The 15,555-nt window shown below is 46.4% G+C and overlaps 1 protein-coding gene across 2 annotated transcripts in view; it reads left to right on the top strand.

Moving 5' to 3' along the window:
- Nucleotides 1-15,555, top strand: part of CARS2 (cysteinyl-tRNA synthetase 2, mitochondrial) — a 45,544-nt gene that overhangs the window by 16,693 nt on the left and 13,296 nt on the right. For both annotated transcript variants that reach the window (XM_030314112.1, XM_030314103.1), the window contains 2 exons: nucleotides 1,795-1,924; nucleotides 14,308-14,441. In XM_030314112.1, the coding sequence (XP_030169972.1) occupies nucleotides 1,795-1,924; nucleotides 14,308-14,441 (264 nt within the window). The remainder of the gene's footprint in view (nucleotides 1-1,794; nucleotides 1,925-14,307; nucleotides 14,442-15,555) is intronic.

The following is a 15,555-nucleotide window of genomic DNA, read 5'->3' as shown; positions in this document are numbered from 1 at the left end:
ATGAAGCCATTTTTGTGGAGAAGAAATGTGTATAGAGAAGTAAATTTAAAATAATTTTAGGGGCGCCTGAGTGGCTCAGTTGCTTAAGCATCTGACTCTTGATTTTGGCTCAGGTCATGATCTCACGATTCGTGGGATCGAGCCCCGTGCTGGGCTCTGTGCTGATGGCACGGAGCCTTCTTGGGAGTCTCTCTCTCCTGCTCTGTCTCAGCCCCTCCCCTGCTCTCTCTCTCAAAATGAACAAACTAAAAAAAAATAAAAATAAAATAATTTTAAAAGGATACTATTTAAAAGAACCAAATAAAAACAAGCAACATCTCAAAAGACAAATTGTCCAAGTCATTTCTGTCTTCAGGCATTATCCTCTGCTCTATAAACAATGCCATTTAAATTTAATTACTGACAGTATTATTTGACTCCTCAGAAATGGTGTCTGTTACTCTTAGTAGTATCCTGCTCCCCTTCTGAAAGGCCAGAACCGAGGACCGCTGGACTGGCCACACGTGTTCATATGGGGTGTGCCCCCTGGAGTCAGAGGACGAGCTTCTGAGACACATGTTCTAGCATCAGCAACACTTTTGTGTTTTGATAGACTTTATTTTTGGGGGCACTTATAGACTCACAGCAAAACCGAGGGGAAGGAACAGAGATTTCCCACATTCCCTTGCCCCTACTCGTGCACAGCCTTCCCCATTATCAGTGTCACCCACCAGAATAGGACGTTTGTCATAGTGGACCTGTGTTACACATCATCACCCAGAGCCCATGGTTTACATCAGGGTTCACTCCTGGTGTCGTACATTCTTTGGAGTTGGGCAAATGTGTAATGACACGTATCCACCATTGTGGTATCACACGGGGCCACCTTCCTGCCCTCAGACCCCTCCCCATGCTCCACCTGTCCGTCTTCTATCCCTCCTGACCCCTGGCAACCAAGGATCTTTTATCATCTGCATAGTTCCGCCTTCTCTAGAATGCCATAAAGTTGAAATCATACAGTCTGTGACCTTTTCAGACTTGCTTTTTTCACTCAATACACATTTAAACGAAAATGTGCATTTAAGCCACTAGGCCCCACCAGGATGTGGGCAAGGGCAGAGCCCCTTGGGGACAGGGGACTCAACTACCTTCCACGTCTCTTCATGGCTTGATAGCTCATTTCTTTTTAGTGTCGAGTAATATTCCACTGTCTGGATACAACACGGTTTATCCACTCACCTGTCAGAGGGAATCTTGGCCGCTTCACGTTTTAGAACAGAGAGAGGGCCCAGTAGTGGCTCATCGTACAACCTCGTGTTATCTCCTGACCCTCCTCTTTGGGGTTTTGTTGCCCCTCCAATGTGATGGATATTCTGGTTTTTGGTGTGTGGTTTTTGTTGTTGTTATTTTTCTCTATATAATTCTCTTTTGGGGGGAAAAGTTACCCTGAAACTCATTTGCTGGCAAACACAGCTTTCTCACAACAAGAATAAGGCAGAGAGAGCTCAGCCCAGTGCCCCCCTGGGAAGAAGCCTCAGTGTTTGTTATTTGAAATCCCGACTCGTTCTGCTTGGTGGGAGCTGGCCTTAGCTCTGCAGTGAGACCTCACAGTCCGGCATGTTTTAGATAAAAGCGTTGGGTAGTCCTTCCAGTGGCCACCTGGGGAGAGAGACCCGTGAATGAGAGATGTGAGGTCACTGATAGGAAGGCACAACATCTTTGGGATGTGCCTCCTGCCTCCGTCTGGTGGCGGTGCTGTGTGGGTTTGCCTGTTGTAGATTCTCGCCCCTGAGCGGTCACTTGATCTGTTGGCAGTTGATTCTGACAAGCGGCACCCCAGCGACTTTGCCCTGTGGAAGGCAGCTAAACCCCGGGAGGTGTTTTGGGCCTCTCCTTGGGGAAACGGGAGACCTGGCTGGCACATCGAATGTTCCACCATCTCAAGGTAAGGTTTTGTGTTGCCATGGTGGCTCACACAGTGCCCAACCTGGCTGGCACAGGGTGTGGGTGTGGACAGGGGGGACCATTCCGGGGCTTGGGAGGAAGGCTCTGGGCTCCAGAGGAAGGGACCAGCCGTAAGAAGGGAAACCAAACCCCGTCCAGTCTTAGCACCTGTTCTTTTTAGTGGAAAAGCCAGCTGTACAGGTCGGTTCTGGATTTCCCGTCACACACTGGACACTTCCAGGTGCCCCTTTGTCTTTCCTCTTCTGTGGGTTTGGGGCGGGCCCCTCAGGGACAGAGCGCTAGACCACCTTCCTCTTGATTTTTTTCTTTTTTTCTCTTTCATTAAGTTTTTTATCTTAGTTCCGGTATAGTTAACATGCCGTGTTCTGTTAGTTTCAGGTGCACAACGTGGTGATTCAACAATTTCGTACTTTATTCAGTGTTCATCACTATGAATGTACTCTTAATCCACACCCCCTATGACCCCCATCCCCCGCCCACCTCCCCTCTGGTGACCATCAAGTCTCTATAGGGTTAAGAGTCTTTCTGGGTTTGTCTCTTCTCCTTTGTTCATTTTGTTTCTTAAATTCCACACATGAGTGAGATCATAGGTATTTTTGTCTTTCTCTGACATATTTTGCTAGCCTTTATTACGCTGTCTAGATCCATCCATATTGTTGCAAATGGCAAGATTTATTCATTGGCTGAATACTATTCTGTTGTGTGTGTGTGTGTGTGTATGTATGAGTATATATGTATGTATGGGTGTACATATGTATCTGTGTACAAAACACTTATCCATTCATCTATTGATGCACACTAGGGCCGCTTCCATAGTTTACCTCTTATGAATAATGCTGAATAAACATAGGAGTGCATGTATCTTTTTGAATTAGCATTTTTGTATTTTGGAGGTAAATACCCAGAAGTCTGATGACTGGATCCAAGGGTAGGTCTATTTTTAACTTTTTGAGGAGCCTCCATACTATTTTCCACAGTGGCTGCACCAGTTTGCATTCCCACCAACAGCACGAGGGTCCCTTTTTCTCCACCTTCTCGCCAACACTGGTTGTTTGTTGTATTGATGATTTTAGCCATTCTGATAGGTGTGAGGTAATCTCATAGTTTTGATTTGTATTTCCCTGATGATGAATGATGTTGAGCATCTTTTCATGTGTCTGTTGGCCATTTGGATGTCTTCTTTGGAGAAATGTCTGTTCACTTTGGCCCATTTTTCATTGGATTATTTGGGTGGTTTTGTGTTGATTTGTATCCATACTTTTTCCTTCCTTCCTTCCTCCCTCCCTCCCTCCCTCTTTCAAGTAGACTTCACACCCAGCATGGAGCCCAACACAGGGCTTGAACTTATGATCCTGAGATGAAGACTTGAACTGAGATCAGGAGTCAGATGCTTAACAGACTGAGCAACCCAGGCATCCCTGAGTTGTTTAGTTCTTTATGTATTTTAGACATTAGCCCTTTATCTGATATGTCATTTGCAGATATCTTCCCCCATTCAGTATGTTTTCTTTTAGTTTTGTTGATTGTTTCCTTTGCTGTACGGAAGCTTTTTATTTTGATGAAGTCCTAATAGTTTATTTTTGACTTTATTTCCCTTGTCTCAGGAGACATATCCAGAAAGATGTTGCTACGGCTGATGTCAGATCACTGCCTGTGCTCTCTAGAAGGATCATTACGGTTTCAGGTCCCACATTTAGAACCATCATCCATTTTGAGTTTATTTTTGTGGATGGTATAAGAAAATGGTTGTTTCATTCTTTTGTATGTAGCTGTCCAGTTTTCCCAACACCATTTGTTGAAGAGACTGTCTTTTTCTCTTTTTCTTGCATATTCCTGTCTTCTGTGTTGAAAATTGACCATAGAGTTGTGGGTTTATTTCTGGGTTTTCCATTCTGTTCCATTGATCTGTGATGTCTGTTTTCACCAGTACTATGCTGTTTTCGTTACTAACACAGTCTACAATTGTGATATCTCCAGTTTTTTCTTTTTTGAGATTGCTTTGGTTGTTTGGGGTCTTTTGTGGTTCCATACAAATTCTAGAATTGTTTGTTCTAGCTCTGTGAAAAATGCTGTTGGTATTTTGATAGGGGTTACAATAAATGTATAGATTACTTTAGATAGTATGGACATTTTAACATTTGTTCTTCCAATCCCTGAGCATGGAATGTCTCTCTTTTTAAGTAAGTTCTATGCCCAGTGTGGGGCTTAAACTCACAACCCCCCAAATCAAGAGTTGCGTGCTCTACCAACTGAGCCAGCCAGTTTTGTTTTTTTGATGAGTCTGGCCAGAGGTCTGTCAATTTTTCTGATCTTTTCAAAGAACCAGCCCCTGGTTTCATTGATGTGTTCTCTTGTGTGGTTTTTTTTGTTTGTTTGGTTGGTTGGTTTTGTTTGTTTTTTAGTTTGTATATCATTTATTTCTGCTCTAATCTTTATTGTTTCCTTCCTTCTGCTGGTTTGAGGTTTTGCTTGTTCTTTTTCTAGCTCCTTTATATGTAAGGTTAGGTTGTTCATTGAGATTTTTTCTTGCTTCTTGAGGTAGGCTTGTGTTGCTATAGACTTCCCTCTTAGAACCACTTTTGCTGCATTCTAAAACGTGTGGACCATTGTGTTTTCATTTTCATTTGTTTCCATGTAATGTCATTGATTTCTTGGTTGATCCATTCATTATTTAATAGCATGTTATTCAATCTCCCTGTATTTGTAGTTTTCCCAGATTTTTTTCTTGTGGTTGATTTCTAGTTTCATAGTGTTGTGGTCAGAAAAGATACATGGTATGACTTTGATCTTATTCAATTTGTAGAGATTCATTTTGTGGCCTAATGTGTGAACTCCTCTGGAGAATGTTCTATGTGCACTTGAAAAGAATGTGTATTCTGTTTTAAGATGGAATGTTGTGAATATATCTGTTAAATCCATCTGGTCCACTGAAATGAGAGGGGTGTTAAAGTCCCCTATTATTGTGTTACTATCAATTAGCTCCTTTATGTTTGTTACTAACTGTTGTATGTATTTGGGTGGTCCCGTGTTGGGTTCATAAATATTTACAGTGACTATATCTTCTTGTTGGATCGTCTCCTTCATTATTATATAGTGTTCTTTGTCTGTTGTTCCAGTCTTTGTTTTAAAGTCTTTTTTGTCTAGCATAAGTATTCCTACCTGGCTGTCTTTTGACATCTGTTTGTATTATAAATGTTTCTCCATTCCCTCACTTTCGTCTGAAATGAGTCTCGGAGTGCCTGGGTGGTTCACTCGGTTGAGCGTCCAACTTGATTTTGGCTCAGGTTATGACCCCAGGGTCATGGGATTGAGCCTCACATCAGGCTCCGTGCTCAACACGGGGATGCTCTCTCTTTCTCTGAAATAAAAAAAAATAAAATAAAAAATAAAAAAAGATTTGAAATGAGTTTCTTGTAGGCATCATATATAGATGGGTCTTATCTTTTTATCCACTATCACCTTATGTCTTTTGATTGTAGCATTTAGTTTACATTCAAAGTAATTCTTGATAGATATGTATTTATTGTCGTTTTGTTACTTGTTTTGTGGTTGTTTTCATAGTTTTTCTCTGCTCCTGTCTCCTCTTTCATGGTTTGCTGGTGCTCTTTAGTGATATATTTGAATTTCTTTCTCTTTATTTTTTTGCAATCTATTATTGGTTTTTGATTTGTGGTTACCTCTAGGTTTGTTTATATTGTCTCCTGTATATAGCAGTTTATATGAGGTTGATGATCACTTAAGCTTTAACCAATTTTTTACTCTTAACCGTGTTTTAGGTATATGGTGTCATACTTTACGTCCTTTTATTTTGTAAGTCCTTTGACTGATTTTTTATAGATATACTTATTTTTACTGCTTTTGTGTTTTTTCATTTTCATACTCTTAGTTTGGTCTTCCCTTTCTACTCAGAGAGTCCCCTTTAATGTTTCTTACAGGTTTGGTTTAGTGGTTATGAATTCCTTTAGTTTTTGTCCAAGAAACTCTTCATCTCTCCTTTTATAAGTGATAGCCTTGCCAGATAGAGTATTCTTGGATGCAGGTTTTTTTCTTTCAGTACTTTGAATATATTATGCCTCTCTGGCCTGCAGAGTTTCTGCTGTTCTGAAAAATTCGCTGATAGCCTTATGGGGTTTCCCTTGTATGTAACTGTCTTCTCTTGCTGTTTTAATTTTTTTTATCACTATATTTTGCCATTTTGATTATTCTGTATCTTGGTGTGGACCCCCTTGGGTTACTTTCCTTGGGGGATTTCTGTGCCTCCTGGATCCAGATATCTGGTTCCTTCCCCAGAGGAGGGAAATTTTCAGCTATTATTTCTTCAGATAAATTTTCTGTCCCCTTTTCTCTTATTCTGGAATCCCTATAATGTGCTTATTATTACACTTGACAGGATTGCTGAGTTCCCAAAGTTTATCCTCATTTTGAATTTTTTTTTTTCTCTCACCAGCTCAGTTTGATTACTTTCTGTTGCTCTGTGTTCCGGATCATTAATTAGCTCCTCTGCTTCCTCTAGCCTGCTGTTTATTCCACCCAGTGTATTTTTAGTTTCATGTATTGTGTTCTTCATCACTGTTTTTGTTTGGTTGTTTGTTTAATATTTCTGTTAAGGGCCTCACTGACATCCTCCACTCTTTTCTCAAATCCAGTGAGTATCTTTACGATCACTACTTTAAATTCTCTTTCAGATATAGTACTTACCTCTGTTTCACTCGGGTATCTTGCGGTTTTATCCTGCTCTTTCATTTCGGACATACCCCTCTGTCTCATTATATCAACTCTCTGTTTCTATGTGTTGGGAAAGTCAGCTATGTCTCTTGCTCTTGAAAGTAGTGGGCGGTATGCACTTTTAACTTTTAAAAGTCGGTATGCCTGACTTTTAACAAGGGGCACTGGTCCTTTTCCACGGGGGATGCCAAGCTGCTGTGGAAACGGGGTGGCTGGGGCTGCTCTGCGAAGTGTGCACGGGAAGGGGGGTGCAGTTTTAATAAGGTTTATGTGTCCTCCCTGGGAGGTGACCAGCCACCCCACCGGGATCGAGGCCCCACAAAATATGTGGGTTGGGACATTCGGTGTTGGTGAGCTTCAGGTCAGTCTTCTGGGGAAGGGGACCGCAACACTGGGGCTGAGTCAAGCATGGGGTAGGGGGACAGTATAAGCAATTTAGGTCATGTCAGTGCAGTGCTGGTTCCCACAGGTGGCTGTGTGTTTATGCTGAGGGGCAAGGGAGGGAAATGGTGTCTTCCATGGCCTTTGTTTCTGGAGGGATCTCCCTATGATCCCTGCCTCTCCAGATACATCTGAGATGAGTAAATAGCTGTCCCTCCTGTATGCCCCAGGCTTTTTTCAAACTGCTGCTTTGGAGTTAGGACATGTGCAGGCTGTTTGTTGTGATCTCTCTTTAAGGGCAGACACTCAGCTTCCTAACGCCCTCCTGGCTCTCCCAGAGCCTAGCTGCTGATTTTTTTTTTTAATTCTAGGTTTTTAATTCCTGCTGGTTGTAAGAACTCATGAAATTCGGCCTCTCTCACTTTCAAAGCCAAATGCTGTGGGGATTCATCTCCCCCGTGGGGGCTCCCCGGCATGAGAGTCTGTTTCTTGCCCTCCTGCCTGCCCCTGGCTCCCTCCCGACTGTGGTCAGCCAGGGCCATTTTAGCTCCTGACTGCATCTTTGCCCTGCCCACCCCTCTTTGATGTGGCCTCTCCTCTACCTTTAGCTGTGGAGTTTGTTCTGGGAGTCTTTGGGTCATTTTCTGGGTTATTTCTGCTGATGTGAGTGTTTTCTAGTTGTATCTGTGGGACAACGTGAGCTTAGGATCCTCCTATTCCACTGTCTTCCCAGCCTCTCCCTAGACCACCTTCTTCTTACTTGCTCTTGGTTACCAACCCGCTCCCCAGAGATGGTTCTGGATCAGACCCCTCAGGCACCACCCCAGCTTCCCCTTTCCTGGCTCCTCAGTCTTCAGTCTGCCAGCTCTTCCTGGGCAGCACCAAGTACTGGATGTTTCTGTCTTGGGGATCTCCACAAACAGATGCTTTTGTGATCTCAGTTCCAGATTTGCAGGAATCTGCAGAATCTCCAGATTCTGCTTTTTTTTTTTTTTTTTTTTTTTTTTTTTTTTTTTTTTAGAGAGAGAGAGAGAATGAGCAGGGGTGGGGCAGAGAGAGGGAGGGGGAGAGTCCCAAATAGGCTCCAACAGCGTGGAGCCCAGTGCAGGGCTTGAACTCACAAATCACGAGAGCATAACCTGAGGCACAGTCAAAAGTCAGGACGCTTAACTGACTGAGCCACTCAGGTGCCCCATCTGCTTCTCATCTTACCATCTGCATTTGACCTGCTGTTGTCTCCAGGATCCCCACTGACTCCTGAGGTCTCCTGAGGTCAGCAGTGACCCCCTCCGCCAGCTGGTCAGTGACTGACGGTCAATACACCTGCCCTTTCCTTGGCTTCTGTGAAACAACTTTCTTCTGGTTTTGCTGGGGCCTCCTCCACCTTAGATCTCTGTAGACGGGTCCTCTGACTTCCCATGGTTCTGTCGGTAGCGAGACGCCCCTTTGTGTGTGTGTGTGTGTGTGTGTGTGTGTGTGTGTGTGTGTGTGTGTGTGTGTGTGTGTGTGTGGTGGGGCACACGGTAGGCGGCACACCACATGTGCTCTCTTGTACAGGCGCGCCTCGTTTTACTGTGCTTTGTAGACGCTGCTGTTTACAGACTGAAGGTCTGTGGCAACCCTGTGTGGAGCAGGTCAGTTGGCATCAGTAGCATTTGCTCACTCTGTCTCTCTGTGTCACATTTTGGTGATTCTTGCCATAGTTCAAGCTTTTTTATTATCGTTATAGTTGGTATAGTGATCTGTGATCAGTGATATTTGGTGCTACTGTTGTGATTGTCTGGGGGTGCGTGACCCCCGCCGGGTAAGATGGCGAACTTAATTGACACGTGTGTGTTCTGACTGCTTTGCCAACTGGCTATTGCCCCATCTGTCTCCCTCTTCTCGGGCCTCCCTATTCCCTGAGACACAACGGTGTTGAAATTAGGCCACTGATAAGCCCACAGTAGCCTCTAAGTGTTCAAGTGAAAGGGAGAGTCACACGTTTGCCACTTAAAATTTTTTTTAATGTTTTATCTATGTTTGAGAGACAGAGCATGAGTGGGGGAGGGGGAGAGAGAGAGAGGGAGACCCAGAATCCAAAGCAGGCTCTGAACTGTCAGCACAGAGGCCAATGCGGGGCTCGAACCCACGAACCACGAGATCGTGACCTGAGCTGAAGTCGGACGCTTACCAACTGAGCCACCCAAGCGCCCCATGTCTCTTATTTGAAATCAAAAGCTAGAAATGCTTAAGCGCAGTGAGGAAGGCTTGTCAAGACTCAAGACAGGCCAAAAGCTGGACCTCTCGTGCTGAACAATTAGCTGCCTTGTGAATGTAGAGGAAAAGTTCTTGAAGGAGATGAAAAGTGGTATTGTGGTAACCACGTGAATGAGAAGAAAGTGAAACAGCTTTTCTACTGATACGGAGAAAGTTTTAGTCATCTGGATAGAAGATCACACCAGCCACAACATTCCCTTAAACCAAGCCTACTCTGGAGCGAGGCCCTGACTCTCTTTAATTCTGTGAAGGCTGAGGGAGTTGAGGAAGCTGCAGAAGGAAAGTCTGAAGCTGGCAGAGGTTGGTTCCCGAGCTTTAAGGAAAGAGCTGTTTCTGTAAAAAGCGCAAGGTGGAGAAGCGAGCGCCGACCCAGAAGCTGCAGTGAGCTGTCCAGAAGATCTGGCTAAGACAGTGAATGAAGGAGCTACGTTAAACCACAGATTCTCAGTGTAGACAGAACACCTTTCTGTCAGAAGAAGATGCCATCTCGGACTTCACAGCTGGAAAGAAGTAGTCAATGCCTTGCGTCAAAGGGGACAGACTGACTCCCTTTTAGGGGCTAATGCAGGCGGCTGGTGACTTTAAGTTGAAGCCAGTACTCATTTACCATTCCACAAATCCTAGGGCCCTTAAGAATTAACGCTGAATAGGGGCGCCTGGGTGGCGCAGTCGGTTAAGCGTCCGACTTCAGCCAGGTCACGATCTCGCGGTCCGTGAGTTCGAGCCCTGCGTTGGGCTCTGGGCTGATGGCTCAGAGCCTGGAGCCTGTTTCCGATTCTGTGTCTCCCTCTCTCTCTGCCCCTCCCCCCGTTCATGCTCTGTCTCTCTCTGTCCCAAAAATAAATAAACGTTGAAAAAAAAAAAAAAAAAAGAACGCTGAATCTATTCTGTATTCTGCAAGTGAAAAACAAAGCCCAGATGACAGCCCATCTGTTTACAACATGGTTTCCTGAATGTTGTAAGCCTGCTCTTGAGACCTGCTGCTCAGAGAAAAAGATTACTTTTAAATGTTTTTTTTTTTTAACGTTTATTTATTTTTGAGACAGAGAGAGACAGAGCATGAATGGGGGAGGGTCAGAGAGAGGGAGACACAGAATCTGAAACAGGCTCCAGGCTCTGAGCCGCCAGCACAGAGCCCGACGCGGGGCTCGAACTCATGGACCGTGAGATCATGACCTGAGCCGAAGTCGGCCGCTCAATCGACTGAGCCACCCAGGCGCCCCGAAAAAGATTACTTTTGAAACTGCTTGTTGACAACACACCTGGTCACCCAAGAGCTCTGATGGAGCTGCACAAGTTTAGCGCTGTGTTCCTGCCCGTTAACCCAGCACCCATTCATTCTATGGCCCGTGGATCAAGGAGTAATTTCAACGTTCAAGTCTTAATATTTAAAAAGCACATTTTGTCAGGCTATAGCTGGAGCAGAAAGTGATTCCTCTGGTGGATCTGGGAAAAGTAAACTGAAAACCTTCTGGAAAGAATTCCTCATTCTAGATGCCACCGGGAATATTTGTGATTCATGGAAAGAGGTCACATATCAACATGAGTAGGAGTTTGGAAGACGCCGATCCAACATCATGGAAGAGCTTGAGGGGCTCGAGACTTCCGGGGAGGCAGTCCCTGCAGCTGTGGTGGAAACAGCAAGACAATTAGACTCAGAAGTGGGGGCTGAAGACACGACTGAATGGCTGCATCTCAGGGTAAAACTTGAACGGTTGAGGAGTTGCTTCTTAAGGATGAGCAAAGAAAGTGCTTTCTTGAGATTCCTGGTGGAGACGCCATGGAGATTGGTGAAATGACAACAGTCATTTATGAAAGCTATGAGACTGTGTCATAAACTCAGTTGAAAAAGCTGCGGTAGGGTCTGAGAAAATTTTGAAAGAAGTTCTGTGGGTAAAATGCTATCAAATAGCTTTGCCTAAAACAGAAATCATTTATGGATGGGAGAGTCCATCGATGTGGCAAACTTTCGTGTTGTCTTATTTTAAGAAACCACCACGGCCACCCCAGCCTTCATCAGTCACAGCCCTGATGAGTCAGTGGCCACCACCATCAGACAAGACTCTCCACCGGCAAAAAGATTACCAGCCACTGAAAGTTCACGTGGTGGTTTGCATTTTCAAGCAATAAAGTATCTTTTCATTAGGGTGTGTACGGCGTTTTGTAGACAGAATGCTGTTGCACACTTAATAGCTGACAGTATAGCGTGAACATTTATATACACTGGGAAACCAAAAAGTTCATCTGACTGGCTTGTGATATTTGCGTTACTGCGGTGGTCTGGAACCGAGCCTGCGGGAATCTCCGGGGTTGCCAGCAATATCTTTTTCTCCCTCTGCACTGTGTCCGGGAACCGCCTGCGGTGGTTCTCGAAGCCTGTCATTGTGCCTCAGCTCCATGGCGCTGTGCTGTGAGGGTGCACCATTCAGCTAGCTGGGACCCTATGGATGAGCGTTCAGTTCCCAGTGAGTAAATACCTGCAGTGAGTAGCCTGCAGTGAGTAACACTATTTATTTCCTGTTTCTGGAGGTGAGGGGCTTTTAAGTACCGTTAGGAACCCATGATTTTCAAACATTTGATGTGTTTGCCTTCATCGCAGATGTTTATTATAATAAGCAGTTTTAAAGATTAGAAACATAGGGGCACCTGGGTGGCTCAGTCGGTTAAGTGTCCAACTTCGGCTCAGGTCATGATGTCGCGGTTCGTGAGTTCAAGCCCCGCGTCAGGCTCTGTGCTGACAGCTCGGAGCCTGGAGCCTGCTTCGGATTCTGTGTCTCCCTCTCTCTCTGCCCCTCCCCTGCTCACACTCTGTCTCTGTCTCAAAAATAAACATTAAAAAAAAGAATTTAAAAAAGAATATTAAAAAAAGATTAGAAACATAAAATACAATTAAGGCAAACATGTCAAAGTGCCGGCTACGCCCAAACTTGAAGACCAGCAAACCCAGCCTCCTCGAGTTGGTCACCGTGTGGTGCTGTTTGCTGGCCAAGTCTGAGCGCAGGCGTCGGGCAAGTAATGCCCCAAGACAGCACTCTGCCCCAGCCCCCTGACCCCAGACTGGCTTCCTTGTCCGGGGACGCTCTTTCCGTTCCACCGGGTGGGAGGCCCACGTCCTCCAGGACCCGCCGATCCAAGTTGCGTTCGTTCCACTGATGGCCTAGAAGGGATGCTTTTCCACTGCGCCTCCCCTCCTGTCCTCACCTGTGATGATGTCCAGATGACTCTTCTGGAAACGCATCCAGGAGTTCCAGGCCCAACTTTTTGTTAACAAACTACTATACTGTCAGTCCTACTGTATACACTTAGGTGTATATATAAATGCTTTTGATTTAAGAGCAACGTGGGCTGCATATTAGGTTGTAAAAAGATACTTATTTGTAGATTCGAATAATTTCTCTAAAGTAGTAGAAAAAATGAACTAAATTTCAAATTAATGTTCCCATTAAATATTTTTGTTTAAATCTTATGAACATAGACTCCTCGGGGTTCTCTTATATTGAAACAGGTCTAACATATGGACGAGGATAGAAACTAATGTAAGCAACAGCAAGGATCCACAGTGTAGCTTTATTACTTTTTTTAAGTAACCTCCACGCCCAACGTGGGGCTTGAACTCACAACCCCGAGACCAAGGGCCGCAGAGCCAGCCCGGCACCCCCTCCCCCGTTTAGCTTTGTTAAACCCTCATGCTGTCAGCTTTGTCTCTGATCTTTGTAAGAACGAATCACTCATTATAAATAGAAAGGAGCCTCTGTTGCTCTCCTCCCTAGTCCTGCCCCTCCTGCCTCATGCCCCCGTGTGGTGTTTGAACCAAGACTCCGAGATTCTCTAAGCCCGTCACCAAGGATGTACAAGAATGGGCTGGCAGGTTTTTGCCACGCCTGGCGTCTCTGTGGCCAGCGTGGACGTGGTCTTTCCAGAGCCGGCCTGGTGGGAGAAGAGTCAGCTTTCAGCAGAGGGAGCTCAGTGAGGCTATGGCCTCTTTGGAAACGTCTTTTTTAACCACAGTGTCTGCACCCGCAGCCCCTCTGAGCTCTGGGACGGGGAGGGGACAGGTGGCTGCATCTGCCCACAGGCCCGCGTTCCCCCCATGCTGACCGCGCGTCTCCGTGTCGTCTGAAGCGTCCTGCTCAGCCTGGCCTGTAGGTGCTGGTGCCTGTTGCTTCGCAGGTGCTCTGGGGACAGAGCCAGCTCCGTGGCCCCCAGCAGCCCTGTAGGTTTTAGGGTGCAGTTTTGTGGGATGTGAGGTTTTCCGGGAACGCCACAGAATCAGACGAAGCAGACGTGCCGGCAGCTGAAATGCATTGCTTTGAATTTAGTTACCTTGTTGTTATTTATAAGTGATCACTAAAGAGGTACATTTTCAAAAGCCATGACAAGAATTCTCTTGATTTTATAGTTCTCTTTTGTTAAAGTTGGAAAACCACTCAACTCTACCTGTTGAAGAAGAAAACATAATTTTGTTGTTTTTAAAAACTGTATATTATAGGTGAATATTGTAGGTATTTTCCATTTGAAAGACATTCTTCTTTGGGGCATCTGGGTGACTCAGTCGGTTGACCATCCAACTTCGGCTCAGGTCATCTCACAGTTAGTGGGTTCGAGCCCCACGTCGGGCGCTGTGCTGACAGCTTGGAGCCTGGAGCCTGTTCGGATTCTGTGTCTCCCTCTCTCTCTGCCCCTCCCCTGCTCGTGCTCTGTGTCTCTCTCTGTCTCATAAATAAATAAACGTTAAAAAAAATAACAAAAACAGTATATTGTATCCAGAACAAGGAGAATTAAGCCTCTTTACTAGGATGTAAAACTATGAATCAGGGATTTATGAAGTAAAAACAGAATTTCAGTTTCTCCCTTTTGCATCAGCTAAATGATCACACATACTGATTTTAAATTGAGATCCATTTGATCCTTGCACAAAGGCCAGGAGGGCTGGCCGCCAGACGGGGTCTGGAGATGCGTGCTGTTTGAACTGACCCCCCGCTCTGTGCTGTCCTGCAGCTTGGTGTTTGGAAGCCGGCTGGACATCCACTCGGGCGGGATGGACTTAGCTTTCCCGCATCACGAGAACGAAATCGCCCAGTGCGAGGCCTTCCATCAGTGCAGGCAGTGGGGAAATTATTTTCTGCATTCTGGTAAGTCGTGACTTCAGGTTGACTGTGCTCTATTTCGGTGCTGCCGCTTCTGTCACAATTGGAAAGACATAGCTCGGTTCGCAGAGGTCATAGTTGTTTGGAAGCTACACTTTTTAACCAGTTCTCAGAACCCGTCCTCTGTCGAGGTGTTGGAGTTTAAGTCCGCCGGATGTGAACTTCCTTAGATGGGACTGGAGTTACGAGGGCGGGAGGGCTGACTAGTGCGTGCAGAATGTTCTCCATCGCCGGGGCAGCGCTGGCAGAGGCACTCTGCTGGCTGGCGCGCGAGGCCAGGCCTCACTCACGCTGGTGTCCGTGACTGTAAGCCCTGAGGCTGCTTGGCCCAAAGCGTGTCCACTGCCACGTTTTCCGGTGGACAACGACTGCCCCCACAGTTGCCGCCACGTCTGCCGCTGTGCCCTGGAACAGCCGTCGTGGGTCTCTGCGACCCCAAGCCCATTTCTGCACCTCCTTGGAGGAGCGTGCAGAGGAAATGCAGAAGTGGGGCCGGTGAGCTGTCTGGTACCCGCTCCGGGACAGAACCCGGCAGGGGCCAAACTGCATTTCTGCCGGCGGTGTGCACGCTGGCGACTCCCTGGAGGGGACGGGAGCCCCGTGATGCTGCAGGGCCGGCCCGGTGGGTGCCTCAGAAGTGACCCCCGGAGCCCAGCATAGCCCACAGTCAGGGGCCCACCCTTGGCTTCAGGAACCTCGGGAAATAGAGCCTCCCTTTGGCCTGGGGACTGGAGAGGAAGGCCCACGTCGAGTAAATGTGTGCAGAGCCTGTCGGGCAGGGAGCCTCCGCGGACCGAAGGGCCATGTCCCACCCCGGGTCAGCTGTCTGGGGGCCTGACACCCCGTTCACACGTCACGGTCGTTCTCCTGGTCACTTAGTTTTCTCCTGTGCCCGTCAGCGAATGTGGGCCCGGGGACCAGAGGGGACGGCGGGCCAGCGCCCCTCCTGCTTCCCTCCAGGAGTCACTAATGAGGTGTTTGGGGGCCACAGAGAAGCAGGTCCTGTTCACCCCCGGTTTGGGAACAGAAAAGGGTTTTCGTTGCTGCGTTGTGACGACTGTGACAAACTATTAAGACAGCGGGCTCTCCGCCACTCCGC

Source organism: Lynx canadensis, chromosome A1, assembly GCF_007474595.2.
Source record: "Lynx canadensis isolate LIC74 chromosome A1, mLynCan4.pri.v2, whole genome shotgun sequence".
NCBI lineage: Eukaryota > Metazoa > Chordata > Mammalia > Carnivora > Felidae > Lynx > Lynx canadensis.
The sequence above is the reverse complement of the archived record's forward strand: the minus strand, read 5'-3'. Positions and strand labels throughout refer to the sequence as shown.